This window comes from Zophobas morio, unplaced genomic scaffold (genome assembly GCF_036711695.1).
Source record: "Zophobas morio isolate AGI-343-1 ecotype UQ-CSIRO unplaced genomic scaffold, CSIRO_AGI_Zmor_V1 ptg000044l, whole genome shotgun sequence".
NCBI classification, from domain to species: Eukaryota; Metazoa; Arthropoda; class Insecta; order Coleoptera; family Tenebrionidae; genus Zophobas; species Zophobas morio.
In genome coordinates, this window is record NW_026972149.1 from 1,201,161 (window position 1) to 1,218,296 (window position 17,136).

Consider the following 17,136-nt stretch of genomic DNA (forward strand, 5'->3'; position numbering starts at 1 on the left):
CTGCCTCTGTAGTCTATCGTCGGCCCTGTGCTGATTTTCGTTAGATAGATAACATTTAGTGAACTAAATTATTTACGTGTATTTATTTAAAATATTCCAGACGTGTCGTCTGCAACTTCGCCTGGCTTCATCAGTGGTTATAAAAATTTTTACAAGGCGGAAATAAGTTTTTGTTAATCGAATTTCCCGTTTCCTACAATTGGTAGGTGGAGAAGTGTGAACTGAGACTCCGCACTAGACCAAATATAAACAAGTCAACAGAGTGTGTTTTTGTAACATCCTGCCTTCCAATCAAAAGCAGTGTTCTTTCTAAACAATCGGATTCTTTTAGTGTATTTCAGGAGCGAGGGACCAATTTTTTCATTTTTATTTCCAGAAGTAGGGTCCATTCGACAAAGAATTACACTCATGTTTTCTCGACGTTTCGTGACTCCTAGAATATGAAAAATTAGGTACCCCGTTTCCGTCTATGTGGCGTCTGTCTGTTTATCGGTTGTATCGATTTTATTAGGCAGATAATCTCCGAAACTACTGGACTGATTGTTTTGAAATATTCTTGGCATTTTGGGAGTATAGTGTTTATGGTAAAACGCCAATTAAAATTGGTATGATCATTTCCACAAAAAATTTGATTTTCTTTTCTGAAAAGTTGTTGAAGCAACGTATTTAGAACGAACATATTCAATAGAGCAGGAAAAACATGATGTTTAATTGGACTTTTTATTAATTGTAATTTAAAATTAAACTGTCGAATTGAATAAATATTAATTGGTTGTGCCCAACGACCGACTGCTCGAACAATTGTTATTCATAAAGCTGAATATATGAATCTCATTGTAGCATTTTTAATAACAAAAAGTAATTATTGCGAATTCAGTGCTTTGATTATATATTTTCTTTTCGGATTTCATTTTAATTCAAATTTTAGAATGAAAATAGTGGTTTTATATTTAATCGAACCACAGTAAATTAAAATAAAGTCTGAAAATCAAAATTCAATCTGAAATGTGGTTAGTCGCTGAATTCAAACAGAATAATTCGAATGCAATATGTGCAACGCTGGAACACATTAAAATCAAATAATACAATATCTGACAATAATGGTCTACAGTTGTGTAGTCCGGACTAAATTTCCATTCCCGAGTTTAAATAATACAAAAGCCAGCTTATTTACAGCACTTTTGTAAAACCTTTTGAAGTTTTACGTACATCCGTGTATTATTTTATTGATCAATCAAAAATTTCCGACGATCATTGGATGACCAAACAAAATAAATTAAATCACACAAGTTTCATTTAATCGAGAATTTTTGCAGTATAAAAATGGCGCAGTTAGAAGGATTACCGAATTGTGAATCCCTCTTACTAATTAGACAAAAAGCGTTCAAGTGATTCACGGCGTAAAAAGGGGTTGTTAGCAGTGGTTTCTACACTTCTGTAAATATTGAAGCTTCGCATCAGCATTCAGTGTTAATGTTTGTTGCATTGGCATAAATAGAGCGTCGGCATCGTTTAATATTTGATTGGGATGAACATTCGAGAATGAGCACGTGAGGGATGCAAATACTCACCTTCAGATGCTGGAAACTTCCACTTTGTGGAGTAAGGCCGAGGGAAGGTAGATGACCTCCTCCTGACAATCTGAACGCTGTTATCCTCCTTCTTGGCTCGGTTTGTCTCTGAACCGTTCCATACATCTTGGCTACCTCTTCGAAGGCTCGATTTCTTTCGGCCAAGTCTTGGATGCGTAATGGGGCCTTGTAATACACGCGACCAAAGACAGGCCGGCCTTTGGACTTGCCGCCCATTCGCATACTGGAAAAAAAAATCAGTGCAGAGACGGTTGAATTCCGTAGCTATTATTATTTAAGAGTCAAGTAAAATTGTTCACTCTGTATACTTGTAGCAGCTACCAAACAAGAATAATTACCACTACTGTATCGATTAAAACCTATCTTTCCTACTTTTTGTGCTCAAGCTATTGGTTGTTCGCCCCCAAATGGGTCTTTGCGTTGAAATGATGTCACTATTTTTTCCGCCCCATTGCGCGGAAAAGCAATACATTAGGAGATTCGAAAAATTCATCAAATTCAGGGCAAGATGAGTGATTATGGTCGCTTTTATATAACCGCTAACAAAATAACGCTAAAGTCCCGTGCTTCCAAATCAATAAACAGAACATTATAAGATTGCGACATCGTTTTACATTGCTTCACCATCCATTCTAATTAAATCGGTCGTGGAAGAAGAACCCACTTTAATGATCGTTAGTGCATGCTTTTATTTTTATTAGCTATCTTTGAGACTCTATGATGCCTAACTTTGACATTAAATAATAATATCTCGTTAGAGTTTTGCGTTACGGAGACTAATTAGTAATAACAATATATTATCGTACTTTAAAAGACTATATTTTGTATCAAACTACCGCGCCCAAGCGCCAAGATTAAGCGCAATTCAGTTGAGGGACGTCTGCATGATGTAGAGCATAATTCAATTCAACGGGCAATTTTTTTAATAGCTTGAAGGAACACCAAGGATAACTTATTATGTTCCTTCGCAGCTGATCAACAATATCAATAAACAATATATCTTTTCTGCTCAGTTTTGTGAACAGGGAGGCTAATAAGGGTTTGTAGTCACTGGAAATTAATTTTTTCCTACCACAATTATTGTCACTTGTTGGCGCAAAGTTTAAGTTTATACAAAAGTTATTACGATACTGAAGAGAAAACAAAGCAGATTGTCTGTTTCAAATTTATTCGTCAAGCGTGACAGAGAATTACATACCAATTTTAGTGACACAAGGGTAACTGTCAACATAAATTGAGATTTATGGAGTGCAGTTTTGTTTCTTTGATAAGCGTTACTATGTCGATGATGTCGATTCTCTGGTGTTAAATCTAGGTTTTTAAACATCCCGATGCACGGACCGTGAACTACACACATCGCTTGTGAAATGTTTGAATTAAAAACGCAATTAAATACAAATTCGTGTTTGTTTTGCATTATTATTATAATATTCAGAACATCTTGTTCAATTGTGGTTTAATTAATAATTTTTAGTCCTGTGTTTAGAGACAAACTCATTCAAATCAAGCTAATTTCTACGTGACATTTTTTCGATGTACAAAAATAAATAAATTGAGCGTCAGATTGCTATTACCAAGTGTTGAAGGACAAGGGGTGTTATTTATGTGTCTGGTTTTTACTTTACAGCGGTTATCACAAAACGAAGATTGTAAAATAAAATTTTATAACCTTTTTAAAGACCTGGATTTGTCAGATTCGACCAATTTTTTATTGATCAAATTAAGAACCTTATTTTTTAGTTTTGCTTATACAGGCTTACTCAAAAAATTAATCAATCAGTTAGTTTATTTTATTGAATAAATCAAGAATTGCAAAACTGAATACTTTGAAATCTCGCATACGTTTTGAAATTATTGTAAGCGAAAAATTGAAGACGTCATCTCAAAATTTTGCCGAGTAAATTCTACCCAAAAAATGTGCAAAATATGATGAATTTTTAGTTGTGATTTATAGTTGCAAATAAAATTTTTTAGATTGGAGATTCAAAAAAATTAATGAATGAGTCAATTTATTTATTGATTAAATCAGAAAAGGCTCATTCCATTTTTCCAGAAAATTTTGGAAATACAATAGTGTTATTTTTAGTGTTACACTGCACATTGTACTTTAGGAGCGAGGGAAGTTCTGTCGAAACAACTTTCGACCAATTTTTGCTTCCCGAGCGTAAGCGTTACGTTACGTTTTGTCGTCTGTCTGTTTGTCTGTCTGCCTGTCTGTCCGTCTGTCCGTCTGTCTGCCGTCCCGGATTTTTATTAGAAAGATAATCTCCGAAAATACTGAGCCGATTGTTGTCAAATTTTGTATTTATATTAGTAATATCATGTGGATCATAAAACGCTCAGCAAAATTTGTCTAATCATCCCCTCCAATAATGTGATGACGTCACGTCAAAATTGTACATGGTAAATGGGTTTTAAATTGTATAAAATAACATAGTCCTACACATAAGCATGGTAAATTTTTGATTAAAATGTATTTGCTCATCCGGACTCATCCCCCCCTAAAAAATTGATGACGTTACCTCCAAATATTGCTGAATAACTCCTGTCTTATATATGCAAAGTCAATACTTGTGATCTATCACTGTATTAATATTTTTTAGATTTGCTTATACTGGGTGTGTGAAAAAAATTAATGACTGAGTCGATTTATTTTGATTAAATCAAGAATTGCAAAACTGATTACTTTGAAATTTTGTACACGTTTTTAAGTGATTGTAAGCATGGTAACTTTGTAATCAAAATGTATCTGTTTATCGACCCAAAAAAATTTATTACGTCATCTCAAAATTTTGCCGAATGAATCCTATCTAAAATGTGCAAAATATGATGAGTTCTTACTTGTGATTGATCATTGCATTCATATTTTTTATTGATCAAATTAAGAACGAGTGTTATTTAATGTTCTACGTGACATTCTTCCGATGTATAAATATAAACACTTTCGAGGATAAGCTAAGGACGTACAGTAATGGAGTCCATCGGGCAATTTGGTGCTTTCCTATTTTTGCGATATTTCATAACCCCTAGACAAGGCCGTAGCTAGGTGGAGGCTAGGGAATGCTGAGCCTCCCCTAGATCTAGACAAGTTATAATTAACCAAATGTGAATTACAGCATCGAAAATTAAAATAAAATCTAGTGTTTTATTCAATAAGCGGAAATCAGAGCAATAAAAAAGTCTGGACTGTCGGCATTGTTATCCGGTTATTACAATTCGTACAAAACATCTTTTAGTTTTAGTTTTCAGTTCAGTCTTCAGTCTTCAACGTCGTAAGATCGCTCAGAAACCAAGGGTCGCAAATGGCCGCTAGCGCTAGTACACAGTCTTATTTACCCTTGTCCGTGTCCCGATGATGTTGTATTTCGATGCCAGTTTAAATATGAATTTCTCTTCGTTAAAAAACGTGCGCGCGCAAGCGATAAAGCTAAATAATGAACCTTAACACAAAGTAGTTCATTCTTGCGAGATGAATTTCTTAAAATCCAACAATGTAGACATAACTCAGTAATCGGCAAAGTTAAACCGCTGTTCTTTGTTCCACGAGTTGTGAATGAAAACGAAGAAAATTTGATTCCGACCTGATGATCTCATTATTTTAAAACAGATAAAACCGCCATTAATAGAGCGGATCTGTCAGAGAGGCAGTAAATAATGGTCATCAATGTAAACTCCAATTACAATAAGTAACTTTAAACCTGCGAGAGAACCCGGAAGTTAAGCTTCCTAAAACTGATCGGGTATTGAGTGGTCACGGATAGTTAATATCCGGTTCGTCTTAAGATCTATATTTCCGTTGACAGATTATATCAGTCACCCTTGCACTACAGTATGTAAAAAAGAGCGTCTCGTCCGTATCGTGCATCGATCTGTTATTGGATCGTCCCACAAAACCCAAATCGGTGAATTGACATGTAGAGGAAGCCGGGGCAAAGTGGCAATACAAACGTTTGTCATTCTTTACATTTTTGTGATCAAATTTTTAACGTTTCAATAACTTCCACATAAATCGACCATTATTTTTGTCGGCGGATATCTTTATAGTATTACAAAACCCGCGTTTTAGTGGCAATGAAATGATATAGTGAATCGTGAAAATGTTTGTACTTTACTTGTCTATGTACTATGTAGGACAAAACGGAAAATGCGTCAGAAATTCGTAAAATCGGTAAATTACTATTTAAAAAATATACTAATATTTTTCCTTGATCCGGATACCACTTCACCCCGACTTCCCCTACTACTGCCAATCTTATTTCATTTTGATTAAAAATTAGAATGGGGGACTTTGTTCATGCAAAAATAGTTTAAAACAATGTAGATAGGGCATAACTTGTTAAACAACTATCAAATAAGTTTGAGATGAAGATTATATCCGTAACTTGCAACTTCGACTGAAGATGAATTATAATAAATTGGAGGAACACTCAGGTATACGGCTTTCAACTGGAAGCCGCAAATCTGTTAAATGATTTATGTCGAACCGATCAGTGTTCACATCGGGAAAGGATAAATAAATGGATTTGTTCGAAGTAAATTATAACCCTGATTTCAGCAGCGAGTATCAAGTTCTGTAATTACCAATAATAAAATATGATTCGCTACTAAACATTTGTTTTGATTTATCTGCAAATGTAATGAAAACGGTTAATGCTTTCTATTCATGAAAGATACGCAAACATTTTCACAATTAGACTAAATCTAGTACAACAAATGCTCACTGTGCCCCACTGAGAAATTAATATTCATTGTCAACAATAATTATTCTTTAAGAAATAGATTTTTTTATCCTTTCGTATTTCTCGACTTACCCGGAAAATGTTTCTTGAAAAGTTTGCCAATTGTGTAAATATTCGACTTTTTGAAAATTCAAGATCTAGAATCCACGAAATAGGCTTTCCAGTTGGTTAGAGGAGCCCACAGTGCGAACAAGTGTTGGTTGTTAATTAGCTCCCACAGTTAACGGATTTGCCAGGTTTAGCTAATGACGATTTGCACCTACGGCTTCAACACAGCCCCTATTTACTATAACACGTGTAATGTAACGTTCGGTAACAGTCGTTTTATCTTTATAATCATGCTGGTGGTCCCATATTTGTCTGTTCTCCGATATGCCCTCAATTTCTCAACGCCGTGTGATATTTTATTCAATATTTCATCATTCCGAACTTCTGTTCAATATATGCAAACAATTTGAAAAAATTCCAATTGTTCCCAATTTTTGCGACAAATTTCAATAAAATTACGCCCACTGGTGAACACGTTTCGTGTTTTGTACGAGGAAAGAATAATAATTGTCATCCATAATCGATTTATTTCCACAGGTAAACAGCTATCTGTGGAAGCCCGGAAATATTTTTATGGTTTCCTTTTAATAGAGCTTCGTTTTATGTCGTTTTTGTTAATTTCAAAGAAAAGTGACGCGAAGCATTTTTACTTAGCAGTGTTATTCAAGGAAAAAATATGTTTTTTGCTTGGTGGAAAGTATCTTTTGTTGTTCTAATAAGGTTGAAATTTTGGAACGATATACATATTTTTCTTGCTCACAAACAAAGATATTTTTTCGATTTATTTCTTGAAAACAACATCTTCGAGATATTAAACGTCTGAACGATTTTTCTATTAGGATTTCTATTAGTTTCGACATGTGTATTTTTTGTAGAGCGTCTTCGACGAGATTCTGCAATGCAGTGCACTGGGTCACGAACTAACGATATGTCAACTGTCTCACGAGACAAGAACTAACAAAGCTGTAATTTTATTAAATTACTACGATGGATTTATTATTAGTATATTATTCAGCAAGCGTGTAATGATGGCGATTACTCTTGGGGATAAAGTTTGGCACATGAGTCGCAGCGAATGTGGTAAATCAGCCGAATGAATAATCGCCGATACACGCGAGTAGAATAACATTCTTTTTCTGCGACCAGTCACAAAAGAAAAGAACTGTCCATTTTATACATATTTTTTAAATTAAAAGTCGATTGGTTCATTACTCACGCTGTGAGTAATGAGCTCCATTATCCAACACGGTTAATAAACATATCGTTTACTACGAGTAGCAAACACATTTTTACTTATTCCTCATTTTGTTATGTGGGCGAGCAGACAAGGCGCAAACTTCGTTATAAACATCGATATTTATACAGTTTACATTGAATTTCTTTTTAGCTTGTTACAGACTTGACGACAAACTTATGATGGATTTTCTTCGATATTTGATAACTCTAATTATCTTCGTCTTTGTGAAAAACGCCTACCATATCTGTGTTATTTTAACATGGCTGTTCGTTCACAATAGCCTTTTTGTAACGTGCAATGGGGGAAAATAAAATTGAAGCTCGTTTAGATAACAGCGATTTGTAATTTTATGAACATGTAACGTTCCCTTGTTTTAGTTTCTCCCTGGCTTTATACATAATGCTCATTAATGCGATTAATGCAGATAATTGAGTTTTGAGGTTGTTTGGTGATTACATATCGAGTTCATTACTTGGGGTCGTTCCGTCGGAATTGATATTTAGTTAGACTTTTCACATTAGAAATAAATGGAAATTGCAAAGCTTCTGTGATAATTTTTTTTACGGAAATAGAGCAATTTTTGGAGGTAATGGACATGAAATTGAGGCGCATCCAATGCATAAATTTACGCTTTTGTTCTGGATACTTGCGCTGACTCGATTAGCCTTCCCATTTACAGCTTCAGTTCTAGGTTTTACACCAAATTTTCCGATTCACAGATCGTACGTAAAAGATGTGCTTTTTCATATGGATTAAGATGATCATTTATTTAGTTGTACCTAATATATATATAGATAGATACTGTTACAACTGATTCAGTAATAATCGTTCCCAACGGTGCCTTCTATTTCGATGGATCGAAAACGCCGTTTCGAGGTTTTTCTGGGTTGTCGTATGGGTTTGTTTCGTAACAATACGTTAGTGGTAATTATACTCATGTGCGTTGCAAAAAGGTTAACATGAGGTTTAAGAGATATAGAATGTTGTTGTCCAAGTTAAGGTAGTGACATTGGAATTGACGTTAAGGTAATTTTACATTTTTTGCACTAGTTGTTTTTCGGTTCGACTATAAAATATTTATTGAAAGGGATGGCAAGAAATTTTGTGACGGTACGGCGTGTAGAAAAGTTTATTTTATAAGCTAGTAAAGTAGAATTTAGTGGGGAACGTCGATGTAAGTCGTTGTAAACGTGTTGTCCGCAATTATTGATTCGTTGTTGATCTCGGTAGAGATGTAAGCGAGCAAGATGAAAAGAAAAAGTGAAATAAGTTGAATCTGATCGTAAAATCGTCCATAAACCTGTTGTAATGGTAAGTGGCAAAAACCGCCGAGGTAATAAAGTATAGACTTTTATTAGGGTTGTATTCACTTACCCTCCCATACTCCTAGAGGTAGCATAATAAGGTTCCCAAACGTTATCGGAAAAGGGGTCTCTATACATGGGTATTTCATTTGTGATCTCTGCTGCTCTGCTCTGACGTTTGGAAAACCTCCACATCGCCTTCAGCTCTTCGCAGCTTGGCTCCCCTGCGACGCCATTCTTGCCCGAGACAACTTCGCTTGATCCTCTGTATTCTTTAGTTCTAGGCAGCGCGAACGCTGCTGTGCTTCCGAACCAAACCCACCAAATAAATACGCTCGTCGTTAATGAACTTATGTGCATCTGGAATTGTGAAATAAGCAAAGTGTTAAAGCTTCCGACACACATTCTCGCACCGCATTCACATTAAATCCATTAGCTAGGATATTCTAGGGATTAAGCGGAGGCATTCGAACACACTTGCGTTGTACGCGATTTGCCTTGTAAACATGGAACTTCTAAAACAATTTACAAATTACTTCATAACTATATGGTATAGATAGGAACACGAAACTCGGGAAACACGCGTAACTCACACATGCCTGAGATCAGTTCAAACAAATTCGGCGTATGAGCAATTTGGGACCTGGGCCCTCCAAACTAAACAAGGCAGAGTATTAGTGGTCAAATTTTCTGCAAATATACACTCCGACTCGACTACTAAGCATACACTAACGGAGTTACTATTTTATGCGTTAGACCGAACATACAAGTCACAGAATTTTTAACAAACGTTTAACGATCTCCACTTGAAAACTTGTTTTGCGAAATATAACTACATTGTTTTGGTTCCATGTCGTCAACAAATCCGACAATCACCTCATTTTTTGACGTTGTGATACGAGACGAGTAGGTCGCATCATTTTATAAAAATTACGTCTCGTTTGATATTTGATAAGGAATTAAGTCCAAGACACAGCAGATAGAGGTTCAGTTATTTTTCATCACAATTGCGCTAAGCGAGCAAAATTGTTAATTAATCATAATTAAAATTATAAATACCACTTAAAGAATACATTTTTTTATTTGAATTATAGAATGACCGTCCATCTGTCTGCCTGCCTGCCTGTCTGTCTGTCTGTCGTTTTACAATGCTTAAGGAACATTCCTTCTGTTCATAATTGTCTTGTTGTTAATTTCTTCTATTTCATTAGATAATCTATTATCTAGTTCATATTGTTGTTGACATTTTAACACTAACATGAATTTTGAAAGAATTACTATCTGTAAAGTATATTCCGAAATGTTGAATCGATATTAAGTGATGGTCGTTTTGAATTGACGTTTCGAAAGACATTGTTAAATAATATAATGTTAACAATTGTTAAAATTTTCATTTTCACTATACTCTTAAATTTATTTTTAACTATACAGAGTGTTTTGTTTTTAAGGCGTAAAACACACAACTTGGTTTTTTAACACCCAATATATCTTTAAATATTTTGATTGACCTCCCCTTAGCTTTTACAACAATAGATTATTTTTCAAATCACGATGCGACGTTGCCACGTTATTCTAATTTTCTTGAATATTTTTGGCAATGAAAATGTTCGCAAAAAAATCACACTAGAGTTATCTGTATTACAACATTTTGTAGAGAGATAAAGAAAGGTACGCGCTCTGTTGTAGTATAAATTATTTTTCATATACAGAGTGTTTATAAAAATGTTTTAGTTATTACAATTTTCAAATATCGATATTTCAGTTTTATGTTTTATTATTGCATTTCTCTTTATTTTTTGCTGAGTATTTTCTATATTTAAAGTTGATAGTTCCAGAGATTTGTTACTTTTTTAAGGGACTCATCGCCATATTACTTCTAAAAAAAATTTCACGAAATATTGTAAGACAGGCTTTAAAAAGAAGCCTATTGCGATTTTTTGTTAACTTTTCCATTGCCAAAAAATTTCGAGAAAAATGGAATAACGTGGCAACGTCGCATCGGAATTTCAAAAGTAAACTGTGGTTGTAAAAGGTAAGAAAAGGTCAATCAAAATATCTCAAGAAATACAGGGTGTTTCATTTAAAAACACTAAGTTGTGGTTTAAAATAGAACGCTGTAGAGTTAAAAATAGTTTTGATGTTTGTTTTAATAAATCTGTATTTCAGTATTCAGACACTTCCATGATGAAGTTTAAAATAACAGCCAGCTCTAATTCCACTTTCGTTGTGTTTTATTTGGCAGTTGTTTCTCAAAAAATTGTTACATTTTTATACAGTTGTTCACGAAGTATGAAACTAAACGTATAATCTTATGATATCAAAACCATAATAATACGATTCATGAGAAAAAACCAGAATTTTAAAATTTTTAATTTAAGAAATTGTGCGAGAATTTTTGGTCTTTTATTTGCAAGAAATTGTAGTAATATATTTTTAATTCGTCGGGTACCTGAAATAACTCAAAGAATTCGTAATATCGTACTAATATTTGCATAGGCGTGCCATCTACAGCAGTTCCAGATTAATTACTTGAAATCCAGTTCGAAACAAAACAAATTAACAAAGATGTTTAAATTTATCCATTCTACATATTCTATCACACTATATATGTTTTTTATTGCTATTCAGGATATGCGTCTTTGAAAAATAAAAATACCAAAGCTTTTTTTATACCATTGTTTTGATTTTAGAATTGATACTTTGATGTCCAAAAATACACTAAACCTCAAAAGCATAAACTACTGAATTAGATAATCTTATTGTATATATACTTACTTTGTGAACTCACTTTGTTGTAGAAAACCTGGAGCTAAATTCTTTTCGTCGATGTATTTTCTTTACACGCATGATAATCTCGAAAAAAAATTTGTTGCTCTGGATAAAAATTTTAAGTATTTGCAGCGTCATTTTTGCCGTTATTATGAAACCACCTGTAGCGCCGATAAAAACCGGTTTGTGCACGACAATTTGTTTGACTGAAAATTAAACGTTGATGTAGCGCTTGAGTTAATTTTTGTCAAATCATCCGGACCGTTGCAGTAGACGACATAATACTTGTACCGCTTGAGCGTAATTTAAAGCGGAGCCTGGAATTGTTGGGGTGTCAAGAGCTACACAAATTCACGCAGAACGACATAATCAAAAAAGCACCGAAGAAAGTTGTACAATAAAATGTTTAAATTAATAGTAATAACAGGAACGAGAATATAATGTTAGTAATACTGACAATAAATTATAAAATAACGTAACAACAAAAATGTGTGGATTAATTTAAGGCAAGCCAGCGGTGCTTTGATAGTGCAAGTTTATGACGCAAAGTTCGGGTTGCGGTTGAGGTTAATGGTTCGGCCACAAAATACCCTCGATTTAAGTTCGATTACGTAAATAGTGAATGATAATAAATCAGCGCTGACGAAAAGAACTTCTGTCTCGTGAAATTAAATATTAATCATGATTGAGTTGTTCGCTGCGGCGTGGGCGCGGCGTATTTGTAAAAATAGAAAACTGCATCGAACGATATTGGTTTTAAATGTCTCAAGTTAAATTTGGTAATGAAATATTGCCGAAGTTGTTAAAGGAAACGAGTTTTTCTGTCAACCTTACGCTCGCTTATAATAGAAGTTCAGTGACGTGTGCTCAGGAAGTTTTAGGTCTTTTCGTATTTCGCTGTTGTTCATATTCTGAGCAATCGATCCCGTAAAATGAGTGGATTCAAGTAGCCACGGATAACATTATGTGTGTTGTAGCGAAAATAATTAACTCCGATGCGCACGGATCGAACAATTTTTACAAAAGGACTTGAAATTTGCCGACAGTTTGAATTTTTGTTTATTAATTAATCTCACGCACCAGCTGGTCTTACTGTAGCCTATCGTGTTTAATTTTGCTTGAATTATGCTTTTCCGCTTTTTTATTCGCTGTGCTAACTCTATAGCAGCTGCTTGAACTGATTGGGTTTCGACGAAGTTATGATTGATTGGGTTTACACAGACACATACATGCTGTATTATCGGATTAGCAGAATAAATTTTGTTCATGGCTAAACCAATTCGCTTTGTTTCTTTAGTTCGCGATTACTATTTAGTCGGATGTATTAATTAACTATTTGCATTCGTTTATTAAATAGTATGTAGAAGTAGCTACATTTAATCGATGCTTGGTACTATGCGGGTAGTACCCACACATGTTAAATTTTTGGATTAGTGGTACTGTTTGTTTGTGTACAGGAAGTGCCTCTAGTTGATTCTTGGTACTACCTGTCCAGTATCGACTGAATTTAGTTGTACGGATGTACAATATATAATCGAATTGGTTTTTTGTTGTTTGCCCCGAAATGTCTGCATTTTAATATTACTGCGAGAACTTTAACTTTCTTAATCATCTGTTCGTCGAATTAATTCTGCTCCCCGTGGGATTCATTTAAATGAATATTTCGGAGGCAATTGAGATATTTACATTTTTTTGTTATTAATTACTAAGAAGTTTCATTTAAGACGCCTCCACGCCAGTTGTGCACTGGAGCACGATTTTTATGTCTGCTAAATCAGAGTGTTCGTTGACAAGTCAAAATTTCCATGTTTGATAAATTTCTTTCAATATATCGTGCACGACAATACGTAATATCAGTGTTAAAAATCTGCGATCAAATTGACACCCGGTGACGTGAAAGTATTAGAAGCTAGATTTTTCACGATGACAGCTTTTCTAAAGGTACAAATATGCTCTCAGGCTCAACAGGAACTAGCGGATTAGTATGAAATTACCCGCACTCTGCTTATCAAAGATGACCCAAAAATGGTGGATGCGCCGGGTTTTCAACTAATCATTCTTGAAAAGTATTCCTGTTTGTTTAGCGCGTACGTGCCAATTTACAATGTACGTTTGTGCGACTTTAAAAAAAAATGTCGAGGAAATTAGTCCATCATAATTTGTTGACGCTAATACAAAGTCAACAAAGAGAATAATTATGTAGATTGTGGTTTGATGAAGCGTCATCGTAATTAATATCAGCTTTATGTCTGAGGGTAGTTAAGTAAAATATTGTACTTTTATACGATGTTGTTAAGTTTAAATTTAGCCTCCTTGTGTGAATAAGGGCGAAATGGTATAATTTTATTTGATTTTTAATGTGGAGGTGTTGGGAAATATTTACAGTACATGTTTTTAGTAACGGTGGAAGCGCCGGGAGACTAATTGAACCGTTAGGCAAATAGGTTCGTGAACGTTAAATATAATGTTTTTCTCTTGGTGTTAGTTTAGGTGTCGTTGAAGGGAGATTTCAACGAAGATAAAGCAACTTTTTAAAAAATAGCTGCTTAAATATGCGGTCGTAACGAAAAATTAATTTGTTTGAATATAGTTAGGGGTAGGTTGACGTAAAGCTGCAAAATTCAATTATTCGTTTGGCGCGTAAACTAGCACTCAACTAATTGGCAAAGTGGAGCGAAAGGATGAATAAAGTAATTGAATTTTTGCTGCATCGCGTCGAACATGCGGTCAACGAAGCCGGGAAGAAACAACTAGTGCTAAGTGGCAGCAGCGTGCGTGTGCAAACCAGCAGAAGTAAAAAATTCAGTTACCTTGTAACGGTGTGCCCCTCGAGTGCGGTGCAATGGTGCAGTGCGTTGTATATTATGTCTTACAAACTACTGTGCGAGTTAACAAGTGCAATAGTAAAAACTAGTCATTTCGTGATTAGTGAAAATTTTGTGAAAAATGTGGCATTGTTCGACGTGTTCGTGTTGTGAGAAGAGTGCACAGGGCCGATCTGGTGCTGTTGCCTCTATCAGGTGCAGCTGTGCGTTGCCATTCTGCCAGTGCGAATACGTACACAGTGATATGTTCTGGTCGTGAATTACGACTGCATGTCAGGCAGGGTGGCGCAAGACTAAGTTGAAACTGGTACGGGGTTGCGCTGGCAGGGCAGCTGCTCCTGGGCAAATGCTCCGCGCTCTTTTTCCCTCGTCGTCTCTCTCATCGCCGCCCCCAAACTTCCTCGCCCCCACGCCTGGCCGCCTCCAAAGGCCCTCCGGAGTCTTCGCCACCATCCACTGCACATTCTCCAACACCCCCACCGGAGACGGCACACGTGCGACACCCCGTGCGCGCAAATTTCTCCGCCACCTACATCGAACAACCCCTAGAGCGGTTCGCAACTTTTAAGAACTTGCATGCGCCATTCACGGTGGTCACCAGCCGAACGCCGACCTTAATAACAATTAACATCAGCCAGAAATTTCTAGAAAATTTAAATACTATGACGGCTGCCGCCTATCACTCGAAATATCGACACGCGCTAAAAAATAGCCGCATGTACAACGGCAACGACAAAGCATCAAAAGTGGTACCGCCCCCAAGCCGCCGCCCCCAAATCCTTTATTTTTTTCTACAAGAAAAACACTTGTCATTTTCTATAGGAAGCCGTACGTCATTTTTTCAAAATGGCGAAGATTTCGTCCTCGGTTACTTCATTATTTTGTCCGTGGACCAACCGGCTGGCGTGAATTCATTTCGGGATTTAAAAAAAACATTGGAAACTTTCCATATATATGTAACAGCGTCAGATAGCATTAAAATTATTTTTTCTGCTAGAATGGCTTCCGACAGCCTATACATGTGCGTATCGAATCACAGTTTGAGCGAGTTCTTGCATAAAAGTCAAACCATCTATGAAAGTCTTCAGTCATGTGTTGCAGCGGTATGCATACATTTTAAAATCTATGTGTATATATATATATATATATATATATATAAGAGGGAGACGACACGTTCGCTACTTGAAGACTTAAGTTAAGAACCCCTTCGAGGATTATCCAACCGACCTGTTAGGTGCTGGAAAAGGATCGCTGGAAATGTGCAAACTCCTCTTAGCCTAATCCGAGTTTTTGCCGCCGCGTACAAGCAAAATCAATTTATATTCACCTGGATCCAAATTGGCTGAAAAACCGAGAGGAAATTAAAAACTTACATCAACTTTACAACTTTTGCGTTCGCTTTTAACTTGATCTTTTTCACGAAAACATTTTTAAACATAAGCGTATTAAAGTCACCTGCTGCTACGAACTTGACATTTTTATTATCCACTGTCACAATTTTTTCTATTAGTAGCATTACTGTTAAAGCAAGATTTTTCCTCGACCGCTGGAGTGTACCAACTTTATCGTATTTGTGCAGTGGTCATAAGGAGTTCATTTCGTCCTATCAGCTTTTCTAGGAAACGTACTTTGACTCGGGGCATAGGCGTTATTTCTTTTGTCTAATATTCTCAATGTTTTGAAATAATATTTATTTAACACACATCTAGACAGATTCTTGAGGAAAAAAAATGGTCGAAGATTATTTCCACAGAACTTTCTTCGCCCTGAAGTACAAGTCCAATAATCCCGCTTTGTATAAAGTAAAAACTATGAATAACACCTCTACAAGTAGATAACCAACGGGACAAAATGGCCGCTCAGCAATAATAACAAGCTTTAACTTCAACTGTTTATTTATACATCGGAAAAATGTCACATAGAAATTTGTTTGATTCTAATGAGTTTGTCGCCTCAAAGCACGGATGCGCATTTAGTTTTCTACGCATGCGCGTCTTTATATTTTTGTAGAATAAATTTTAAAAACTTTGTTGCTTCGACAGCAAAAACGCACCACTTGTCATTAGATAGCAGCCCGCGTTAACTACAGTACAAAAATCATCCCGAAAATAAAAACTACTAGTGCCAAAATGAATAACGTCACACAAACCGCATGCCAAAATTGTACATTTTGCTCTCCGTCACTCGAAAGATAAACAGCACACACGCACACGTTGTCCAGTACGGCCCGATATGTTCAATCCCGTGTAACAAAGCAAATTATTTCCGTGTAATTGGTGCACTGGTAATGCAAACAGAACGCTAATCAAATTAGTGGTAAGAGCTGACGCTCTATGGACGTGATGCGGTTCAATCTTCATGCACGTTTAACTCCATCCCGAATGGATGTGCAATGAGTTAGTTGGATGCATGGAAAGTTCGCGTTTTTGATATTTGTAATAAGTACCTTTAAGACCGAAAGATCAGAAGAAGCAGAAACTCCTCGAGTCAGTGTCTCGTGAGACCCCTAGAGTACCGCGGTTCTGTTTAGAGTGACCCCAGGCGTTTTTTTAAAATCGAAGAAATACGACAATTTTTTAATGATTTTTTTGGTCTTCTTTTCACAACAAAAAATTGAAAACA

The 17,136-nt window shown here is 35.6% G+C and overlaps 1 protein-coding gene across 3 annotated transcripts in view; it reads right to left on the reverse strand.

Moving 5' to 3' along the window:
• The window catches only part of LOC135141623 (uncharacterized), an 85,184-nt gene that overhangs the window by 9,555 nt on the left and 58,493 nt on the right, over positions 1-17,136 (reverse strand). Inside the window, exons 1-3 of one of the 3 annotated variants that reach the window (XM_064072889.1) lie at positions 14,500-14,827; positions 8,991-9,280; positions 1,572-1,815 (exon numbers count right to left, since the gene is read on the reverse strand). In XM_064072889.1, coding sequence (XP_063928959.1) covers positions 1,572-1,815; positions 8,991-9,280 — 534 coding nt within the window. In that variant the 5' untranslated portion in view covers positions 14,500-14,827. Of the gene's footprint in view, positions 1-1,571; positions 1,816-8,990; positions 9,281-14,499; positions 14,828-17,136 lie in introns of those variants that run through there. The other 2 variants (XM_064072890.1, XM_064072891.1) reach the window with 2 other exon arrangements.